At 41.7% G+C, this 23,442-nt stretch overlaps 1 protein-coding gene and 1 non-coding gene across 4 annotated transcripts in view; one reads left to right on the forward strand and one right to left on the reverse strand.

Moving 5' to 3' along the window:
* Positions 1–23,442, reverse strand: part of PRKD1 (protein kinase D1) — a 165,507-nt gene that overhangs the window by 9,039 nt on the left and 133,026 nt on the right. For all 3 annotated transcript variants that reach the window (XM_029079057.1, XM_029079058.1, XM_001512942.6), the window contains 10 exons: positions 22,461–22,665; positions 20,137–20,260; positions 18,495–18,572; positions 16,467–16,746; positions 15,124–15,176; positions 13,961–14,033; positions 9,989–10,095; positions 4,834–4,995; positions 4,190–4,288; positions 2,784–3,051 (listed from right to left, as the gene is read on the reverse strand). In XM_029079057.1, the coding sequence (XP_028934890.1) occupies positions 2,784–3,051; positions 4,190–4,288; positions 4,834–4,995; positions 9,989–10,095; positions 13,961–14,033; positions 15,124–15,176; positions 16,467–16,746; positions 18,495–18,572; positions 20,137–20,260; positions 22,461–22,665 (1,449 nt within the window). The remainder of the gene's footprint in view (positions 1–2,783; positions 3,052–4,189; positions 4,289–4,833; positions 4,996–9,988; positions 10,096–13,960; positions 14,034–15,123; positions 15,177–16,466; positions 16,747–18,494; positions 18,573–20,136; positions 20,261–22,460; positions 22,666–23,442) is intronic.
* LOC114816805 lies at positions 2,323–2,460 on the forward strand. Its single transcript, XR_003764613.1, has one exon. It is a non-coding gene; the product is annotated as a small nucleolar RNA SNORA7 (small nucleolar RNA).

A 23,442-nucleotide genomic window follows, 5' to 3' on the forward strand; every position in this document is an offset into this window, starting at 1 on the left:
AGACAGTCCTTCCACCAAAACCCCAAGAGGGAACAGAATTAAATGGCTTCATGAGCATCAGGCAAATTCAAGTCCCCAGGAAAGTAAAGGATTTCATGGGAGTTTTACCATTTCCAGAATACTGAGATCACCCCGTTCTCTTGCTCCATCTCTCTACTATAACCAGGGTCCACAACTGGCTAGCCAAAACAGTTTTTGTAGCTATAGGAACACAACAGGCTTTCCAAGAGAGACAACATCCCTTCTCTGTAACAACTGATGACTTACTTTCTCCTGGAAATTGCCCTGGCCTGCTTTCAGAATTGCAGAACTGACCACTTACCACAGGCCCAGTGGAGTTGCCTTGCTGCCCTATGGTAGCTCTACCCAGCTGATGTCAGTTAACAGTGGATTTGGCAACTCTGACTGAGCATTCCCCTGCCCCTCCATCTGCAGACACCCCAACCCAGTTCTTTAGCTCCTTGTTTCCTCTCTACCTTGGGCAGTGGAAGGCATAAGTGGTGAGTTTGGGGACTGGGAGCCAGGTGCCAAAGGATTCCAGACCCCAACCTATTCCCACTTTGCTCCTGGAAGTTCCTCACCAATAGGGGTAAGTGGGGAATCCAGGGTGATAGTGGACTTGGAGAAGGTAGGGTTTGGCTGAGGGGGGAGAACCCAGCTATCCAAGGGATTGAAGGAGTCTTTTACCCTCTCCTAATTAGTGTACACAATTCTGTCCCTTCATGAGACCCAGAACTATGATGGGGAAGGGTCCTCTGGGCTACCCCACCCTCATAGCTAATTCAGCATTCTGGCCGATAGTATTTGAAACCAGCATTGCCTTTCCTAAAAGCTTAGCTGTGGGAACAAACAGTTTTTAAAATATACATTCTCCACTAGCCTGGAGACAATTTACTCAGTCGTTTTTCACCCTCGCTCTAGCCAATAGACTCCATCTTTGCCAAATATGCCCCCAAATTTGGTTAATGCTATCATTGCTGGAGCCTCCTTTCAAAACACTTTCCTGGGTACATTTTGCCATAAATTACAAGAGACTGAAGATGGTTGTTAATGATGACTCAGAACTCTGGACACAAACACCTTGTGATATTGGTATTAGTGGGGAGGATCTCAAAGGCCTCAATGGTTAATTACTAATTAGTTAAGGGCTAATTGAGAGTTTTTAACAAGACCTTTTCTCCACCTACCACACATGGGTAACTTTACCACTTTCACTCCTACTCTCCCAGCAGAGAATTTCAGGCAGTTTGTTGGGCACTGGCTTTGTTATAGCTTTTTGAAGTGGGGTTAGTGAACTGAAAAGAGCTGTTTCTACTGACTGCTGCAGTTAAAAGGGTCCCATTCTCTACGTTCTCTGCTCTTAAGTCTGATTTTCCCTACTCTTGAGTAATAATAATAATGGTATTTGCTAAGTACTTCTTATGTGCCAAGCACTGTTCTAAGCACAAGATCATCAGGTCGGACATGGTCTCTGTCCCCCATGGGCCTCACAATCTTAATCCTCATTTTACAAGTGAGGAAACTGAGGCACAGAGAAGTTAAGTGACTTGCAGCAGATATGTGCCAGAGCCAGGAGTAGAACCCAGGTTCTTCTGATTCACAGGTCTGTGCTCTATCCTCTAGGCCATGCTGCTTCCAGTGGGGGGAGGTGGGAGCAGGTCTGCTATAGACTGTCCATGGCATAGCCAGTGCAGAATCCTGTTGGCACAGGAACGTCCCCCTGCTCCCTCCAAGCCGGGTCTAGAGGCACAGAGTCATCAGAAAGGGACCTGTCTAGAGATTCAACTAGTTCCTACTGGTAGAGAGGCAGCATGGCCTAATGAAAAGAGCACTGGAAAGGGAGTTAGGAGACCTTTCCAACAATTGCTTGCTGGGCAAATCACTTGACTTCTCTGCACTTCTTAGTTTCTCATCTGTAAAATGAGGATTGAATAGCTGTTCTCCCTTCCCCTTAGACATTGAGTCCCATGTGGGACAAAGATGGTCTGATCAGATTATATTGTACCTACCCCAGCACATGACACGATAAGCACTTAACAAATACCACTATTATTATTATTATTATTACTAGTGTTACTGCCATCCCTAGAAGAGGATTTCAGCATTTTGTCTCTCCACTTCTCATAGTGGGCAGTCCTGGATGCAGAGGGGAAAATCAGGCTGAACATTTCATGCCTACCAAAACAGTACATCAACTGGCAATTAAAAATTCACCCTACGTCACAGGGATTTATCGCTGAACAAAGTAGCATTTGGACAGCTCCATTCTGGATCGAAGAGGTTCTCTTTAGACTGAATTTACAATAGAATTACAGCCTTGAACCCCTCTTGGGATTGTACCTGCAGAGTTTCCAGGACTCTACCAGTCTCGGCTATGGGAGGGAGAGTCTTGCAGTGGTATACCCATTCCGCTCCTAGCTTGGACAGTGGCTAGCGAGGGGAAGCCAATCTACTACAAGTCAAAATTCACCTGTGCTGGGCAGCAGCGGCACAAGAGAGAGTCGAAGGGGGGGACTCAAGTTTACCGTGCGGAAGAAGACAATGTTAAACCACTTCCGAACTGTTACCGAGAAAAAGCTACGGATACACTACCAGAACAATTGCAGATGCAGGTGGGGTGTTCTGGGACAGATGTGTCCATGGAGTCGGTATGGGTTGGAAATGACTGGACAGCATAAGACGAGACAGACCCGGGCCGTATCAGTGGGAACCCAAGTTAAGCTCACTTCACGCTGCAGAAATGCTCATGGCTAAACCCAGACTGGGATCCAGAAAGCTCTTACCTTCATGAGAGAGCTCCTTCCAGGGGTTTGGTGGGTACATGAAAGCGGCATTCTGGATCTGATCATGTATGTCTTCGTCCTCATTGAACGGAAAGGTTCCGCTGAGACTCACATAGATGATGACGCCCACAGACCACATATCAAGGGAGCGGTTGTAGCCTTTGTTCCTTAGAACCTCTGGAGCCAGATAAGCCGGGGTCCCCACCACGGACCGTCGGAATGATTTCTCGCCGATTATTCTGGCGAAGCCGAAGTCGCAGAGTTTCACCTGTGTGCAGAAAAAGGTTGGAGTTAGTTTGTCCTTCTCTAGAAAGAGAGAAATCATATTTAGGCATTTCATGCTGCAGGCCGTGCCTGCTGGATTTACCAGTGGTATGTCTTTAATAGGTGTTTTGAATTCAGAGGTGTTTAGTTATAAAAAAGTTCTCTCTCTAGAATTTTACTAAGGAATAGCTAATACAGCAAAAACACTGTCATCCAGCACATTGAGGGTGCAAGACATCAATCAAAGATATTTATTGAGTGATTACTGGGTGCAGAGCACTGTGAGCGGGGAACAGTGCTCTGCACTTAGTAAAGAGGAACAGTGCTCTATCAATTCTGTTGTACTCTCCCAAATACTTAGTACAGTGCTCTGCACATAGTAAATACTATCGACATTACTGGGTCCATCCTGCCCAGGATTCTACCTCTGACGATGGCAACAGAATGCTTGGAGAAAGCCCAAACCTTGTATGACAGCTGTCTTCCAGAATCAATCCATCATGGTTAGGGATAGACCACTTCAGAGTCCTCATTTTTTCTCTACATTCCTGTTTCCCTCTAGTAGAGCCACCATGAACTGCCCAACCCCAATACCATGCGAAGCAGTGTGGCCCAGTGGAAATGGCACGTCATAGACATCAGAAGGCCCATTGTTCTAATAGCAACTCCACACCTCACCTGCTGTGTGACCTTGGGCAACTACCTAACTTTTCTGTGCCTCAGTTTCCTCAACTGTAAAATGGGGATTCAAAACCTGTTCTCTGTCCCACTTAGACTGTGAGCCCCATGTGGGACAGGGACTGTGTTCAATCTGATTAACTTGCACCTACCTCAGTGCTTAAAACAATGCTTGACGCATAGTAAGCATTTAATAAATACCACAGTCATCATCATCACCACCCTGTAAATACAAGTGCTTTCCAGAGGAGACAGCAGAGTGATTTTGTGTTGAAGAGGTACAACAGGGCAAATTGGCAAATGGGGCAGAGCGCAGGATGAGTTAGCATTGGAAACTGAAGGTGGAAGTCACCTGGTAGAAACAAGGCTGATAGACCTGGGAGAAATAAGGGGTTGGAGGAATAAACAGAGGCCAACGCAAGCTCTCCTCGCAAAGTACCGTCTACAGTGTGAGCAGTACTTGCCTGTGGGAAAGGATCAGATGATGCTAGTAGTACATTTTCTGGTTTGAGGTCACAGTGAACAATATTTTTGAAATGAAGATGCCTCAAGGCTACAAGAATCTGCAAAGAAAACATCATCAAAAGAACTCTAGTTAGCATTTTAAGCAGGTTTTTCCCCCCATTCTCTAATGTTTTCAGCCAATATGCTAATAAAACTGAAATGTCAGGGTGAGGACCAAGCCTGACATCTCCATTTTTGCACTCAAGATACTGCTGTGAAACATACAAACAAAATATGTTTCTAAGAAGCCTTTTAAATGAAGGTTCTGACAATTCTCCTGTTCCCGACGGTCTAAGAGAGGAAAGGAAGAAAACAACTCCTGTTGAATAAGACAGGATAAGATAAAAGCATGACTCATAGAATTTTCTGTTTCAATACTGTCATAGTTCAGAGTAATACCATTAAAGGTATTCATTCAGGGCATGCTGTGTCTTAATATTTTAGAGGGATTGGGTAACCTCAAACAATAAATACCTTTAAACCTTGGCTAATGTAATTTAGACATTGCGGGTTCAGCCTAAGTAACAAGGACGACAGACCAGTTAAACAGCAATAACATTTGCTATTCAATATTATTTTCCTAGTCCTCTAATTGATTTCTTACCTGAGTAATTAAAAACTTCGTTATGTGCTCTGGCAGCCTGCCCTTTTCACTTGACAAGATCATCTCCAGCATGTCTCCATGGAGTTTTTCCATAACAACAAACACCCGTTCTGGTGTCTCAAACATCCATTCCAAATTTACCACACCAGGGTGGTGAAGGTTCTATTAGAGATAAATACAGCACTCAGAGGAAATGAGTTTTTCAATACCGTTTGGCAGGCTCGCTGGGTATATCAAACTGCTCGAACTACTGAGACCCATTCCCTTTTACAGTCTATTAGCAACTCCATGCTTGATGAGAGTGGCGCAGTGGAAAGAGCACGGGCTTTGGAGTCAGGGCTCATGAGTTCGAATCCAAGCTCTGCCACTTGTCAGCTGTGTGACTGTGGGCAAGTCACTTAACTTCTCTGTGCCTCAGTTCCCTCATCTGTAAAATGGGGATTAAGACTGTGAGCCCCACGTGGGACAACCTGATTCCCCTGTGTTTACCCCAGCGCTTAGAACAGTGCTCTGCACATAGTAAGCGCTTAACAAATACCAACATTATTATTATTTTTGAAATTTCAACTCCCCTCTAGGAATCAGAGCTTAATTCCTAAGCGAAATATCTACACATCAAAAATAGTAGGGCCAAATATTGAAGTCCATGTCAATGATGCATAAGCAGGCCTTTCTTTAATGAACCAATTTGCAAAACCCAATTAATGAAATCTACTTTCAGGACAACTTCCAGTAAGCACCACCCTGGTTGAAAAAGGCCAAATTAATGAAGTTTCCAGAAGTGTTTTCCCCTATTAAATGTCACATCCTGTAAAGGGAAATCATTTTTGCTGCACTCTTGCGGTGAACTTCAACAGACGGGAAGCAATTCTGTTAGTATTCCTAAGGCCATTACACATGTAGAATTCTTTGTAAATAACAATACACAGTGAAGTCCAATCCCAAATAATGTGATATAGAGGTGAGTTATTGGTAGTCTGCCACAGCAGACACACACCATTGTGTTACCCTCCCAGGTCTCTTGTTACAGAGCCATAGGACACAGTAACAGGAACTAAAGTAGAGGAGGGCAGGAGGCTGAAAAATGAAAAGATTTCAGAGACCTAGTCATGTCACTCTTTATAGCTGATGACAGGAGAAGCTGATGCAAGAAATGTTCTGTCCTATCTTTCCTTATTTCCACCAGGTAGAAACTGAAAGTAATCAGTTCAGGAGACTGCACTGCCCAGTGTATAGACCTGATCTCATCCAGTCTACTGACCCACAGTATCTCTCCAACTTCCTGGGGAACTCATCTGCTGCCTGCCTCCTTTTCCAGCTCCATTATCTCCACAAGCGATCATCTGTATGCTTCATATTGAGTGCTTCATCTGTACTGTAGAAAGCATCAAGTCCCCGATTCACATCCAAAAATTACTCTCATATCTCAAAGCTTTATTGAAGGCACATCTCCTCCAAAAGGCCATCCCTGAATGAGCCCTCTTTTCCTTTCCTTCCACTCCCTTCCTTGTCCCCCTGAATTACTCCCTTTAACCATGCCTCCTTCCCAGTCCCACATCACTTATGTACATATCTGTAATTTATGTATATTGATGTCTACCTCCCCATCTAGACCGTAATCTCCTTGTAAACAGTGAATGTGTTATGTTGCACTCTGCCAAACGCTTAGTACAATGCTCTTCACCCTGTAAGCACTCAATAAATACAATGGACTGACTGACTGGTCCGAAGTCTGCTATCATACCAGACAGTAAGAATTTTAGCTGGCATGTCTCCTGTCTGATTCCAATTTGGTACCAGACATTTTTACGATTGTTGAATTGTTTTTTTTCATGTTGAGCCTCCCTCTGCCGCAACCCCCACCACTGAGTTTCCCAGATCCAAATGCCAGACTCCTATGGACTTGAGAGGGGAAGCCAAAGGCTCTAGAACACTCACAGGATTAGGGTCCCCTAGGTCTGGGTCGATCCAGAACAGAGCAAATGGACTTCTACTAAATGGCAGCTGTGGGTCATCAACACGCAATGCCGCATGTCGACAGAGTGTGACATCAGGAGTGTCTCGGGGTGTTAACACAGCCCACTACAGCCAAGCTGTGCCCTTCCCACGATGGTTGCCACCAACATCAACCCCAGCCATGGCCCCAGATAGCCTCACCCACCCCATTTTCTGTCATCCACCCTGAATCCAGGCCCCCACCAGACCCTGCTGTCTGTGCTATACTGTCACGGCAAGTGCTTATTTGTTGGTTGCCAAAGAGCCCTGCTGTTCTTCTGCTCAAATTCACAGATAGAAGCTCTCCATTTTCCCAGCTGGATTCTCCTCTTTCATTTCCCCAGCTGCTTTGATTTTGGAACCTGAACATTGAACTCAATTCTCTCCAACTCTGGGGTGTGGGGAACAAGAAGCATCTGTCCCCCTTCCCTCCCTTCCAGGTTCTTCAATGATAACTCTGCTTGCATCTGGGAAAGTCCAATCTCTCCAGAAGGGTTTCTCAATGCAGAAACCCTAGTTTGGGACATGCACGTACACCAAGCATTATGGAAACAATGTGCCTCCAAGACTAGTCTCTTTCACCCTGCTTCACTCCCCACAGGGCTCAAGCTCCTGGCTTTGGAGACTCAGGATATTGTCGTGGATCAGAAGCCCAGTCCCAGGCCCGCTGAATAAGGCATTCTCCACCCTCAAGAGGGTTCCCCTTCATAGATATCTCAACAGTGTGTCTGTCCTCACAAGAGCTAGAATTCAGTTTCAAGCCTTCCAGGTTCCTGGTACCCCCAGATATGACTTCCTGTCCCAAATCCTCTCTCTTTAACCTGGCTCTATGCTCTAACTAGTTTTAGTAGTTTGTAAGGTAATTAATCATGAATTTACTTGATCTTTTGGTGCCGGGATCATCTTGGAAAAGGAAAGTCAACTTGACTTCCAAAATGAGTCGGAGTTTTCTTGGCTTCATAACTTTGAGAAGTACCTAACAGATGTTGACACAGTGACTAATCTTTCCTTCTCAGTTTTCTCATCTCAGGATAAGAAGTGTTTTCTGGGCCCTAAAGAAGAAAATGCCTCATTTTTTCAAAGTGTTGAAAAAGACAAAATAGTGTCCAATCTAAGATTAGCATTCTTTACCAAGCTCTTTAATTTGCCCATACAGCTCTAGGTGTCGACAGAGACAGAACCCTCTGGGCCTTTTATAAATGATTACTAGCAGCTCTCCTAATTAGCATCCCTCTAATGGGTAGTTTTTAACAGGTTGTTAGCAGGAGATGGGGGAATAGTGAAATCAATCACATCAAAAGAGTACTATGTAATCTTTGATTCATTAATCACTTTAGGTCATTAACAATGGGGCATATAATGGATAATTGGTCAGATATGCAAATAGGGAAGGGCCTGAGAAATTTAGGCAGGAAAGACACTCTCCCCTATATAAGGCTTATCTACATGAAGCCTATTCTCTCCTGCATTTTATCTCTCTCTCTCTCTCTCTCTCTCTCTCTCTCACACACACACACAAGAGAAAATGTGGCCCACTGTTAGGCATTGTGGCCCACACTGGGAAATCAGCTGGCAGAAGGGAAACATGAAGGAAGAAACTCAACTGAGGTCTCCCATCCTCCACCTCTGCTGGCAGTCTGATTTCAGACTGTAGACACCAGTGTCAATCAGTCACTGGTATTTATTGAGTGTTTACTGTGTGCAGAACACTGTAATAAGTTTGGGAGGGTACAGTACAACAGAGCTGGTATACATGTTTCCTGACCATACCACTGCTTTTTTTGAGGTTTCCGGGAAGTTTCCTGTGAGCATTCTCCATTCACAGCAGGAGTAGAAGTGACGCACCTTTGGCCCAGAAAGATGAACTATGTTGCAGGTAGAAGCAAGGGAGGGGTGGGGCAGGGAGAGAAAGGGGGGGCAAGTGCGTGTGTCTGAGAGAAAAGATTGTCTGTGTGTGGAGCTATGTGCCTCAGTCTCTCTCACTTGGTTGTTCTTTCCCTTTCATGCCATTTTCTCCCTTCTGTCTCACTCCGTTAAGCACTAACAAGTACAGTTATTCACTAGGTTCAATTCCTTTTAGTCGACACTAGTGCATTTTTCAAGAATCTTTTTATAATTTGCAACTTTCTGAAAGTTCAGATAATTATCAAATTTTCATGACCCATCAAGTCTGCAAACCCGTGGTCTGCATTTATCATGTTCACTCTAATTCTTATATGCTTGCCAGTAATTTAAGTTTAGCCCCAAAGTTTCAAATGCATTCTAATAGATGGGCCATGAAAGACAGCCAAATAAATAACTCAGACCAAATGATCTTTGTAGCCTGAGTCCTTCAGATGATTACTCTCCACTAATTAATTTATTGAATAATTGATAACTCTTCCCCTTCACATATTTCAACTGCACAAAATCAGCCTGAGCGCTCAAATGAGGTCCAGTGATACAACTCAGGTTTATCATAAAATAGGATGAGTAAAGCAAGGAACTTTGAGGCCGATATTCTCTTCCACATTTACTCCATGATGCAGTGAAATATACAGTAGTTAATATATAATTTACTCATCTTAAAGAATTTTTTTTCCAAGACAACACTTAAAATGTGCTATATGAAAAAGGTCTTAATATGGTCCAGAATGGACATATACTAAAACATCATCATCTGAAATAAGTATTTCATAAGATAAAGGGATATTGTCTGTGGAAAGAGTAAGGGCCTAGGATGAACTTTAATCAAAACTCTGCCATTGGCCTTTCCAACATCGGGCAAATCATCTACTCACACACAGCCTCATTTTCCTCCTCCGTAAAATGGGGAAAAGAGGCTCACTCTCCCTATCTTTTAGATTGCGAACCCTAAGTGGGGTAGGGATGGTGTCCAAAATGATAATATTGTATCTATCCCTGTTGCTTAGTACAGAGCTGAACACATTGTAAACACTTAATAATGCCATAAAGATTATTACATAATATTATTAAAGAGATGACATTAAATATATTGCCTATCTGCCTCTAGAAAGGTCACTGTAGGAGAGTTTTTATGGGTACAGTTGATTTAAGAACACATACGCTATGGCTCTAAAGGCAGCACAAGGCAATTAAGTCTCTTGGTCCATAGTAAAGCTTTCACCATTTCACAGCCAAATAAAAGCTGTCAAAGTACCTGCAAAATTGCGACCTCATTGCGCAGCTGACTTTCTTGTTTGGTTGGAAATCTTAATTTATCGATGATTTTAATTGCCACATCTCTTCCAGTTTTGCGATGTTTTCCTTCAAATTAGAAAGTGAGCCAATTAACAAAGACAATATCAACAAACAAGATGTTTTTAAAGAACTTGAAAGCAAAATGCCTCAATCAGGGTGTTAGAAATGGTACAGTATTTTGAAGAAATTTCAAAGTATAAATATAAATGCAATCAATAGAGACTCAAATTTTGAGTAAAATCTCATTTCTGGAAAGATTTCCTTTGGGCCCATAGTCACCTTGACACTATGTTCTGAATTGTAAAGTTCTATTCAAATGTGCCTGCACTTTTGAAAAACTGGAATACCAATTCAATAAACATAGTAACCAAAATACAGTGTCCAACTTGATTTGCTTTTACCCACCCTACAGCTTAGTACAGTGCCTGGCACATAGTAAGCACTTAAATACCACAATTATTATTATTATATGTTATTTACAAAATGATAAATGTGCCTTTTCTTGATAAACATTTTTAAACCTTCAGCAAAATTCCTCTATGTAATAGCAAAATCCAGTAGATTGCCACTAAAACGTGGCTTAAGGGAAAAAGCACAGGCTTGGGAGACAGAGGTCATGGGTTCAAATCATTATTCTGCCACTTGTCAGCTGTGTGACCCTGGGCAAGTCACTTAACCTCCCTGTGCCTCAGTGACCTCATCTGTAAAATGGGGATGAAGACTGTGAGCCCCTCGTGGGACAAATCAATTACCTTGTATCTACCCCAGCACTTAGTGGCACATAATAAGCACTTAACAAATACCGACATAATTATTATTATTATTACCACCACTGAAGTTAAGAACTAACACCAAATTCAATTGAAATCCTTCTTACTAGAAACAAATGCCCAAGTTAATAGTATACCACAACAGATTGGCAACAGGGTAACAAAATAATAATAATTAATAATAAATATGGCATTTGTTAAGCATTTCCTACATGCCAAGCACTGTTCTAAACACTGGGGTCGATACAAGGTAATCAGGTTGTCCCACAAAGGGCTCACAGTCTCAATCCCCATTTTACAGATAAGGTAACTGAGGCCCAGAGAAGTTAAGTGGCTTGCCCAAGGTCCCACAACTGACAAGTGGTAGAGCCAGGATTAGAACCTATGTCTTCCGACTCCTAAGCCCGTGCTCTTTCCACTATGCCACGCTGCTTCTTGTATGGCAACAGATTAATTAAAACAGATTGGCAACAGGTTAATTCAAGTGACACTAAGAGAGGCAACCCAAATGCACTGGAATAATATTCAAACGATGGTTTCTTCTAGTGTAAAAGAACAATATAAAACTGAGGGCAATTGTGCAATTCATTGATGATGAGGGAAGTAGTGGGGTCATTTTGGTCTTAATGAATATTTGGGTGACTTCAGAGAGCATAAACTAATCACTGGAAAGTTGTATTAATGCTGAACTAGGTATCAAGTTGTAGTTTAAGGTTCAGAAAATTTACATACCACCTAGTAATCAAGCTTAAAAAGAGAGTACACTGTGGCATATTTTACTCGAAGAGAACTTGCAAGGGAATATTTCCCAGGCTTGGAAGAAGTGAGATTTTTGGTGAAATGTCAATAGTCCAATATTTTTCTTCTCTAGATGGATCTTACGAGTTCTGGCAGATATTACTGGCTGAATCTAGTAAACCGTTAGGTGAATTAATCATCCCAATCAGGAGGTGCTTTAGGCAACTACCAATTGGGTTTGGTCCAGCTCCTAGACTTTTCTATGAAAGAGTTAAACAAATGTTGGGAGGTAAAGATGTAGAAGGGACAAAATGTTTACTGATAACATAATAAATTGTAGGGACTAGGAACATTATAAGAGCTTTGATCAGACACTGATTAAATACTCCGCAAGGGGCCTGAAGCTCAATTTTCATACTGCTACCTCTACTAATAAAAGTATTTATTAAGTGCTGTTCCTAGATGAGGAAATTGAGGCAGAGAGAAGTTAAGTGACTTGTCCAAGGTCACACAATACCCAAGTGTTGGGGCCAAGATTAGAACCCAAATCATCTGACTTCCAGGTCTGTGCACTTTCCATTGAGCCGCATAAACAAAAGTACATGGTAATTCAGGTGGGAAGAAATTTCATATTTAGGAGCAGCATCGATCTGTTTGATTTTATTATCTTGTATCTACCCCAGTGCTTAGCCCATACTAAATTTTTCTTAAATACCATAATAATGACATGATGTGAAATTGTGTTATGCTCCTGAGTAATCATTAACTTATGCAGGCATACTATTTAGAGTTTAAGATGAAAATTATGTACATTTTGGAATCTGGGTTGGATTACATCCTTGGAATGTAATAAAAATATTATAATGACAGATAAAATGAGGAAGATTTGAACAGAATCTTCCCATCACCATAATGCATTCAGTCTGCCAGACTGTGTTTTTACTGCTTGTTTAGGCTAGAACCCTATGGCGTAATTAAGGAACATTCTTCCAACAATGAATGTCAATCTGGATGCAGCACAATAAATGTGCTATCAAAAGAAACTCTGTGTGTTTGTGTGTATACACATATTCATACAAATGGTCCTTTAGAGTGTAAGCTCGTTATGGACCAGGAACATGTCTACCAACTCTGTTATATTGTACTCTCCCAAATGCTTAGTATAGCAAGCGGTCAATAAATACAATTGATATGCATGAAGCATCAGGCACAAGAAGGCTACTTCTACAAGATAAGTGTGCTTTAGCTGTGTGATCTTGGGTAAGTCACTTAACTTCTCTGGGCCTCAATTCCCTCATCTGTAAAATGGGGATTAAGACTGTAAGCCCCACATGGGACAACCTGATTACCTTGTACCTACTCCAGTGCTTAGAGAAAACAGTGCTTGACACATAGTAAGTGCTTAACAAATACCATAATAATAATAATGATAATTATTAATGCAGTGTTCTGCAAGAATGCAGTCCCTATGCTATGGAGCTGTTTGCTTACTAAAAAAAAAAAGATAAATGCAATCTTTTGGGATGTCAAAAAGAATTCAACAATTTTGAGGGAATTAAACAGTGAACTTAGTGCAAGAGTTAGGATAGTTTTTCAAAGAGTCTAAAGAGTGTTGCTTTTTTCCCTGGGGTTGGACCTGTTAATGTGAATAGGTGAGGATACTAGGCTAGGAGAAACGTACTGAACAGTGAGAGATGTTTTGAGTGCATCACATAGAAATAGAGTCATAGAGAAAACTGAAAACTTGTGAAACCACCTAATATGTCAAAAATTTAGGATCAGGTAATGCTGAGACCTTGTTAAAATAGGAATTGACTTGTTCCTATTTCATTAGAAGACTTTTGTTTTAGTAACTGGTTTTTAACTCATTCTTGCCAGGAAATGCTTCACTGCCACAGAAAATTTAAGTCTATTTTTGCAAATCCAGTATACTATTAAGGTGTTGACAGATGATGGGATATTTAGTCACCCTGAATTTATGAAATTTGCAGTGGGATATGACTTTCTACATGTTGCTTCCAGTGTATGACATCCTCAGTCTAAACAGAAGCAGAAAATGAAATCCCAACAAATTAGAGATAATTTGAAAAAAAAAAAAGATTTAGGAGATGCCTCTTCTTAGCATTATTATATTTCAAAAAGACACATGTGGTACTTCCCAAAATATTATTACTGAGAAGAAAAGTCAGAATTAGACTTCCAGCAAACTTGGAAATGTGACCAGTTATGGAGAAGACATTGAGAGGAGACAAGATGAAGGAAAACCAAAATATCAGCTATGATACGACAAATGTTCCCCTCATAATTTGCCTAAATTAAAATGTAAGTTCAAGAGGATTAATAGAACATATATTATTTTAAAGATAGGAAAGTGTGAGATATTTAAAGTCAAATGGCTAAAAGGTGTGTGCAAAGGGACTTACCTCCATAAACAATCCCAAATTGTCCGGATCCCAGCACTTCATCTGGAAAGATCTGGTATACAGTACTAATATCCTGTTGATGTAAAGACAATTCCAAACCTCAGATAGGGTAAAATGATTAATCGCAAAATGCTATGTGCTACATAGATGGGATTATTTTTATTCCTTCAGATGATCTTTAAAGTTTTTGAAAACTGGGTAAACATCTTAATAGATGTACAGATCAGCGAGTCTAAGAACTCTCCAAATGGCAAGGGCAGTGAGAGAAAGGAGGAGCTAAGGTTATGGTAGTGGATGGTGGGCAAACACCATAGATTTTGGAGGAAGGAGGAGACAGGGCAATAAGAAATCCTGAGTTACTCCTGGCTGGCTCTCTCTGTGGCTCTTCTGCTGCTCTGTTGATTGGTTAGGATCTCCGGACATATATTTAGGCTTTTTTTTAATTTTTAACTGCCATTCTTGCAGCATAACCATAATATCATCAATGCAAGAGTATAGGATAATCATCAGTTCATGTTAATGATCTATTTCTATTTCAACTGTACATGGAGAAAGATAGGAAAAAATAGATTGTCATCCAAACAGTGGAAAGTAATTTATAGCTTTTACTGTTAGGCCATCCAGGCCTTTGAAAGCAAATTCTGCAGTCTAGGATACTGTACATTCTGAAGTAGAAAAGGATGACTGTGGAAATTTCTTCCCTTAGAGATCATCAAGGTCGGAAAACAAAGTGCAGTCCTGTTTCTTGGCAAGAGAACAGACGTAAACCAGGGCTTCCCAACAATTGTACCAGGCTTGCCCCAGCACCCTGTGTAGCTTCTGAGTATGCTCAGGAATATTTTTCCCTGCTGGCTCTTTTAATTTCACTCTGTATGTGTCAAGTTGTGGAATCAGTATCTTACGAACACCACTTCACCTAGTTTTGTACTGCCAGCTTTGATTGGAGCAAAATTCCACAGGAAATTAATGTTCACCTTTCAAATGTTGCCTGAAATTTTAGGGAGAGGGGCAATCCAGATCCAATCTATTTGACATTCTGGAAGATATCTCAAAGTGTCAATGAAAGGGGCTGGGAGGGCCGTGAAATATGCCCACCAGTTCTTCTATTTCAAAATGGTCCACTGCTCTCCCAAGTTTCCCACCCTCTGTCTCCAAACACTCACCACATTTTCTTGAATCTGGCAATTTGATACTGAAATGCTGATAGAAATATCCCCTGGAATTAAAAAAAATCATTAATAGAGATGTCTAGAATGAATTACAAAGGAGAGTAGCAAATAAATTTTCCAATTGTCCCTGTATATCTATTTTTGACTAAATCATAGCAATGAGGTTTTCTAAGAAACCCTCTTAGATCATTTCCATCTCCTTGTGATTACAGAATTATTCTCCACAGGGGGTTTCACAATACTTTAACATCTATATAACATGTTGGGAAAAAGAGAGAGAGCAAAAAAACAGAGAAAGAAGAGCAAATATCAGTCATATGTTTCCCAAGTATTTACTATAGTGCTCTCTGTATAGTAGGTGCTCACTACTACTACTGAATGATGGAGGGAGAGAGAGAGAGAGACACTGAACTCACTGGCAGATCTTTCAAATAATTTAATGCTTAAAAATATATTTTGACCTCAATTCCTGGGATATTTTGGGTCAAAAAATAATTTTCACCTGAAATATCCAGTTAACTGAAGCCAAATTTAGGGGAGAGGGAATGGGCCTGACTAGTCTGACTGTATACCCAATTGGTGGACATTCTTCAGGAAAGTTCAAATTTCCTTTCAAAATGATACACCTACTACTACTCCACCCTAATCCTCTACAAAATTCCTCTTGGTCATTAAACATTCAAGTATATGAAACATTATCCTTGGTGCTTCTGGAGGTGGCATGATGATTATAAGAAAGGGAATTAATTCAGCCTTGCAAATAGCAAGATGCTTATACAGTTGAGAAGATTAAGAAAAATTAATGCTCTTTTTCTAGAAACAAGGGTGGTTCTGTGGTGGTGTGGGCAGCATCCCCAGTGGGTTCATACAGATTTATTGCCCCTGGTGAAAAACCAAACAAGGTGATGATAACATGTGCTTTCCATTTAACAACTCAAAGATTGTTCCAACTGTTAAATTGGCATCCTCATATCTAAATCTTTACCATCCTATAGGTGGGGAAACTGAGGCCCAAGACCTGCAACAACTTGTCCAAGATCAGTTGTCCCTGGCTTTTCATCAGTGGGAAAATACAAAGAGTAATTTACTGCTAGTTTGGGGAATCACATTCCCAGACATGTATCTTAAACCAAAAGTGTGAGCCTGGAGAATAGCATGGGCTTTGTCTTGATAGAGATATTTGATATTTAGACTTTTAGAACTGGCATGGAAGTCAGGACAGGTTTCAAGTTTCCTTACATGGTTCCTAATCGAATGACCTAGCCTAAAAGCCATGTCTATATGCACATATGTTCCGGTGTGAGGGAGAGGTCGAGGAGGGGAAGAGGCAGACTCACTGTGCAAGTTGGGCCCTGATCCCGCTGACGCCCCCTTTGGAATGACAGGCATGAGAGCGTGCTGGATTGCCATCTCCCACATTCTGGCTACATCTGGGCCTGCCCCACTGATGGGCATGCTGGGATTGGGTGAGGCACTTGAGGAGCTGAGCAGCTTTTCTCCCACGTAGTAGATGACATGTGCTGTGGTGATTTCAAAACAGTGGGAACTAGCCCCATTAGGAATCACAGAAGATGTTTTAGCAGGCTCCAGTGACAAAATCTCTGATAATGGAATTTCCTATGAAAAAAAAAGGTTGGCACCACGTGGGTGATCAAACACAGGCAGAATAACCTTCCTCTCCTCACATTCCTCAGCAACTTAAAGAGCAACTTACATTTTCAGTGCAGCTGCAATCATGTAGGTGGGTCCCACAAGGCCCTCTTTCATGGAAGATTTCAAATTCCCATTCTATAGATTTTTCCTTCCCAAACTGGAAAAATATATATAGGACTATATCCCTGTTATAAAGTAACTTTGGAAATGTAGTCAGTTTAGCGGTTTTCCTCCAGGAAGCCTTCCCTGACTAATCTCTTTAATGGCCCTCTCAATTCCCCTTCCTACTGCATCTTCTATGCCCTTGAATCCTTACCCACTAAGACCTTAGCTATTCACCCCACCTCATCTCCCCATAGCACCTATGTACATATGTTTATACTGATTGCTTCCCCTAAATGTAATTTATTTTAATGTCTGTCTCCCTGCATAATTGTAGGCTCCTTGAGGGCAGGTATTATGTCTATACTTTATTGCCCTAATCCGAGCACTTTAGTATAGTGTTTTGCACAGAATAAGCTCTCAATAAAAAATAATGATTGATTTTTAGCATTGCTATAATCACTATTAGCAAAAGGTTTGGATTTTGTTGATTCACAGTGACCCCCTTCCCTAGACAAATGACCAGAGGGGCAGCAGAAATGGCAAGAATCTAATCGGTTAATCTTATTAGTGGGAAGACTTCAGGAACTGTACAAAACCCCCCTGCATCCCAAAAACCCAGCTAACATAATTCTGACTTTATATACAAATGTCCCAAAAGGATTTGAGACAGAATTGGAACTAGTTTGCTTTCTATTGTGCTGGGCGCTGGCCAGAGCAGGATAATGACCACTGGAATAAAAGCACTGTAATAGCAGGCCTGGTAGTAGTTAAAAATCCCTCTGCCTATTCCAAACCTTAAAGGAAAACAGCTTCTTCCTCCAGTCCTTATAGTGAACAGTAACCCAGGCAGGATAGGTCTCTAGTGTGAAATTCCCTCTGGAAGTTTAGCCCTCACTATCTGATGTGATCTCCCCTTCTGGCATGATCTGCCATAAGGCAATTTATCTTGTCAGGAATCCAGCAGAAATCCAGGAAAAGATTAATCAGAGTTGGACAGGAGCAAGAGCTTCAATCAACCAGCTTCCTCAGGGTACTGGGGATTCACATTTCATCTGATTTTGTGGACCGGAAACTCCCCAGACCTGATAGACCCTTCAAAATACCAGTGAGATCTCAGGCTGAGTCTTTCACTCTGAACCCAATTCTCCCAGGACTTCTTGAAAGTATGAACCAGGTGGTTCTGTGGGGGTCATGCTGACCCATCTGGAATCATGAGGGAATGAAAACTTGGAACCAATATCTAGGATTCAAGCATTCCAAGCCACTACCACGGTCTAGTGTCCAGAACTGGAGTCAGGAGACCTGGGTTCTAATTCTGGCTCCACCACTTACTGCCTGCTGGGTGGCCTAGGGCAAGTTACTTAACTTATCTGTGCCTCTGTTCCCCAACAGAGGAGGGGGTTAAATACCTGTTCTTTCTCCCTTTTAAGCTGTGAGCAGCACATGGGAGAGGGACTGTGTCTATCTTGTGTCTATTCCACCACTTAGTAAAGTGCTTGGTACCTAGTAAGCACTTAACACATCATCATTATTATTATTATTATTTAATCCCATGAGAATCCCAACTGGCCAGCATTCATGGACAATGAGGACTGCAGCATTCTTACCTTGTAGTATTTGTTTCCAGTATCGTTCTGAAAGAGTGTGATGCATTTGCTGTCTAGCCTCCAGTAGTGCCGTTTCCTCTGGAATGAGAAAAGATAAACTCAAAACTCCGCAGAGAGCAGACAGTGAGCAAAAAATCAATACAAATTCCTTTAAAGATTTTTCCATTAACTTTTAGGAGAACAGCAATGACTGTGTGAGCCATACAAAGACAGAAGCCTTTGTCTAGCCAAAGGGTGATACCCATTGTTTCATAACTTCACTTTTCCAATGCCGAACATCAAGCAATAGCATCACTATTCCCTCCTCAGCCTCAACACCAGTGTTCTTTGAAAATCTGCTTCATTGAGAACTCCGATTCTGAGATGAGCATTCAGTCATATCCAACCACCAGGCCAGACCACAGCCCATTGTAACCAACTGTATTGTACTCTCCCAAGTTCTTAGCACAATGCTCTGTACAAAGTGTTAAAATACCATTGATTGATTGAAGGAGGAAACTATTTCTGAAAGCAGAAATGATAGACTGGACTCTGAAATCATGTATTAAGTACAAACAATTGGGCTATGTAGCAGGGCCTCTCTGATTTGCTATTGGTTCCAGATTTTAATTTGACAAGGCTCCTAACAATCCAGCAACTTGCCTGAACTGAAAAAGTACAGTCAACTGATAACTGGCCTAGAAATTGGATGACCCAGATAGCTTGGTTTATTGGCTTCTCTATCTTTTTAGCCTCCCCTGCCTCATCCTCCTTTCTTTTCTCTCATCACACCTCCTCTTTCCCTTCTCCATGGCCTTTCTGCAATTGCATTTATCCTTTTCTACTCCCACTGCTCTGCCCTCTGCCTTTCTGAGTAGGCTACAAACCACTGCTGGTGGGAAAACATTAGTGAAGGGCGGCATCTTAAATTGATCCAGTCTGCTATCTGCTCAGATGGCACTGAATGCATCCTTGGTAAATCCCAACCTCTGCATCATTTCTGGGAATGACTGGGAACTTGGAGCCAAGTTGGCATAGGCGATGCAGCAAGACCCTTGATGAGAAAGAGTCTGGTTCACAACAGGACTGGCTAAGATCATGAGAGAAGGAGAATGCCAGATTCAACTCCAGCTTGAAATGAGACAGTTTCTTTGGCTCTCTTTGGATGGAACAGGGAGCAACCAATGAAATAGCCAGCAGAAATTAGAACTACAATTTTTACCCCCGACCCAGATATTGAATATGGAAGGATAGAAACACATTACAGATGCTAGTGTGAAATTAGAGAGGCCTTTTCTGCCGATTCTCTCAACATACAAGCAGCGAGTGTAGAAACCAGCGGGTGATCAAATATGACATCGCCTTGTGTCTTCTCTTGCCATTCCCATTCCTCCTGTTTCATTTAAAATAAAATGATGTGCAAAATCGACAGGTACCATTAGACCTGTTTTGCAGAAATTCTGAGAGATAGAGGTCAGTGACTGTATTTTTCTCTCAATTGTTTGCTCCACTCAAACCGACTGCTTCAGATTGGCTGTGCGTCTAAACTAAGTCCTCTTGCAACTATTTAGGAGAGCCATGCTTTCTGGAAGCTCACCATTTCCCATTAGGCATTTCTCCCCAGTGGGCATAAGATACACAATCTGCTCTCTGGAATTCTTACCAGCGTGTCCTTGCTTGTGTAGTGAACCATCCAGCCCTCTTTCATCACAGTGCTGCTTTTCCTCTTGGTGTGTTTGATAGACTGGACCACTCTCATCAGAGGAATGTTGTTGCTTGTTGAAGGGCTTGAAGGAAAATCAAAACAGCTTAAGAAGAATCGCCATTTTTCCTAGTGCTTATTTCAGTGCCTTGCACATGATGATTAATAAATACTATTACTACTATTACCATTACCAACTCCTTCGTAACATTAAGTTTTTTGTAAGAAGATTCAAAACCAACAGACAACAATAAATACATGGTTGGCCTCCAGCTTAAGTGGTTGTGCATTAATTCCATTCCCAAATCTAAAGTCTTCTCTTGTAGACTCAGTTCCAGAATCTCTATTGGTTTTGGAAATAAGCAGATGAAAAGCTGCATTTTGGAATGAAATATGGGTTTTTGCTGAAGGGTGTCCTATGTATAGATATGAATAAGAGCCACACAAATAAACTCAGACAAAAAAATAAAATCAATAGGTAGCCAGTGGATTGTAAATTCCTGGAGGGCAGGGATTGTGTCTACCAGCTCCATTGTACTTTCCAAGCACTTTAATATAGTGCTTCCCACACAGTAAATGCTCAAAAAATACCAATGATTAATTGATTGACGTCTGGGTAAATATGAATGGTAAAGTTTCCATAACTCAGTTTCATTTACTATATCTATCATCATGCAGAGATTGCAACATGGGGGTGCTCAGTGCCTACTACTAACAAATATGACTAATCTAATGCTCTCTTCAAACTCTTACAGGGAAATAGGCAAAGAGAACAAATGTGCTTCTTGACAATAACATTGTGTTTCAGGGATCTCATTTTGATATGCTCGCTCAGTTGTAAAGTGGTTACAATGATACCAATATATCTTATTTTGAGTTCTCTGCACAAAATAAGCACTCAGTAAATTCTATTGATTGAAGTTACAGGAAACACTGAATAAATCAAATTCTATCATTTTGTAAATAAGAAATTATACAAAATGTCCACTAACTGAATAACTGCTGTTAGCATCAAAAATAGTAATATCACCTTGGTGGATAGCAAATGGCAACAAAAAGATTGCAAGCAACTTGAGGGCAGGGATTGTGTTTCCTTACTCTAGTGTACTCTCCCAAGTGCTTAGCACAGTGCTCTGCACAGAGTAAGTGCACCATAATTACCGTTGATTTATTGAGAAAGCTATGAGGGACTTGCTTTAAGTTGAACCTCTCGACTCCACTCCTCTGCTCTTCAGTACCCAGAGTGCGGTACCCAGATTGTAAGCTCATTGTCGGCAGGCAATGTATCTGTTTACTGTGGTATTAAACTCTCCTAAATGCTTAGTACAGTGCTCTGCACAAAGTAAGTGCTCAATAAATATGACTGAATGAATCAACTTTTAAAGGCTGTTCATAAATGTCATAGATTACTTTAAACGACAGCATGCATATTGCTGAAGGCAGAGCACTCTACTTGTCAACTGGAGAAGTAGCATGGCTCAGTGGAAGAGCACAGGCCTAGGAGTGAAAAGATCTTGATTCTAATCCCACCTTTGTAATTTACCAGCTACGTGACCTGATCTTCTCTGTGCCTCAATTCCCTCATCTGCAAAATGGAGAATCAATACCTGTTCTCCCTCCTCCTTAGATTGTGAGCCCCCTGTGGAACAATCAGAGACCGTGTTCGATGTGATTGTGCCAAAAACTAATCCAGTGCTCAGTATGGTGCTTGGAAAAGAATAAGCACTAGCAAATGCTACAATTACTCTTATTATTTTTGTGACTCTTATTATTACTGGAGATCCTACAAAAGTAGCAGATAGCATTAGCCTTCATTTGACTAGGGACTCCTCTGTCCTGGGGTACACAGGGGGAGCAGGAACTGATTGACTCCATGGTTCTTAAGGAGAAATCTGGGTGAGGGTGGGAACTGAGTGTTTTGGAAGAGTGAAGCTTGTAAATACTTTGTCTGTCTCCCCCATGAGAATGTAAGCTCATTATTGGAAGGATACATTATCATTTCTTTATTTTGTACTTTCCAAGAGCCTAATGCCCCACTACAGTGCCCCCAAAGGGAGCTCAAAAATGCTATTGCTATGACTACTACTATAACTTTGTTCATGCAGATCTCTTCTCTAGCTCTTCTGAGTTCTGAGCAATGAATCAATTAACCTTTAAGCAAGGAGCCATTTGAGCCACATGCAGCCAAAGCGGTCCACGTCGGCCCACTTAGCTGCAGTCCTGTGGTATTTTGTTGGTATCCTGGTGAGCCGATTAGCCTAGAGGTGGGTGGTCCCTATACTCACCTAATCATCCTGTTTGAGTCATCGTGGTCCTGGTCCGGGTCCTGCATTTCCCCGCTGTCACTCTGGCACGCTGCCAGTGTCATCTCAGCATCCTGGGTCAGTGACTCTTCCATGTCGTCCATGAAACCACTGTTTCTCTCACTGTCATTGTCATCACTTCCTTCTTCCATGACAATATCTGACTCTGCACCCGGGCTGAGCAAATCTGGAAAACGTTATTGTCGCCCATGAAAAGAAGCACTCCCAATCTCAACCCAGAACTTGAAAGGAGCCTTATGCAAACCGACCATTTGGTGGTGGGCCCAGGAGAAATGTAAAATAATTCAGCACTTTTCCTGTGGCTATTCCTTGCTTGCTTCCATCGATCACCCCCAATCAGTGTGCGAAAGGACCACTAGCTTTATCTTCAACTATATTGAGTGCAGAGGTTTCAATAGACACAGCTCAAGATTGCTAGCGGTATTTGCTGCTTTCCTGAAACCCAAGGGGTTAAAGAGTAAAAATGATTCATCTTTTTCAAATAGGGTGGCATACTGGTCAATAATGGTGTGGGATGGATGACTCTATTTATTGCCATTGTTCTTGTCTGTCCGTCTCCCCCGATTAGACTGTAAGCCCATCAAACGGCAGGGACTGTTTCTATCTGTTGCTGACTTGTTCATTCCAAGCGCTTAGTACAGTGCTCTGCACAAAGTAAGCGCTCAATAAATACTATTGAATGAATGAATGAATTGAATGAATGAATGAATGAATCAATCAATCAATCAATCAATGAGGGGGAGGACTCCTCACCCTTCATCCATGAAAGACGTAACCCTCAGACGGCAGAGGAGGGCAACTTGGGGGAAGGCAGAAGCAGAAGAACCACCTTCCCTTTTTCTCACTTCCTCTTGACCCACTTTCCAACTCATAATGGAATGGTGTTGGGGGCTTTTCTGAAAGGTTGGAAAGTGGTTTTCATATTAAATCTTAGGAGTTCCCC

The sequence above is a fragment of the Ornithorhynchus anatinus genome, chromosome 14 (genome assembly GCF_004115215.2).
Source record: "Ornithorhynchus anatinus isolate Pmale09 chromosome 14, mOrnAna1.pri.v4, whole genome shotgun sequence".
Taxonomy (NCBI): Eukaryota; Metazoa; Chordata; class Mammalia; order Monotremata; family Ornithorhynchidae; genus Ornithorhynchus; species Ornithorhynchus anatinus.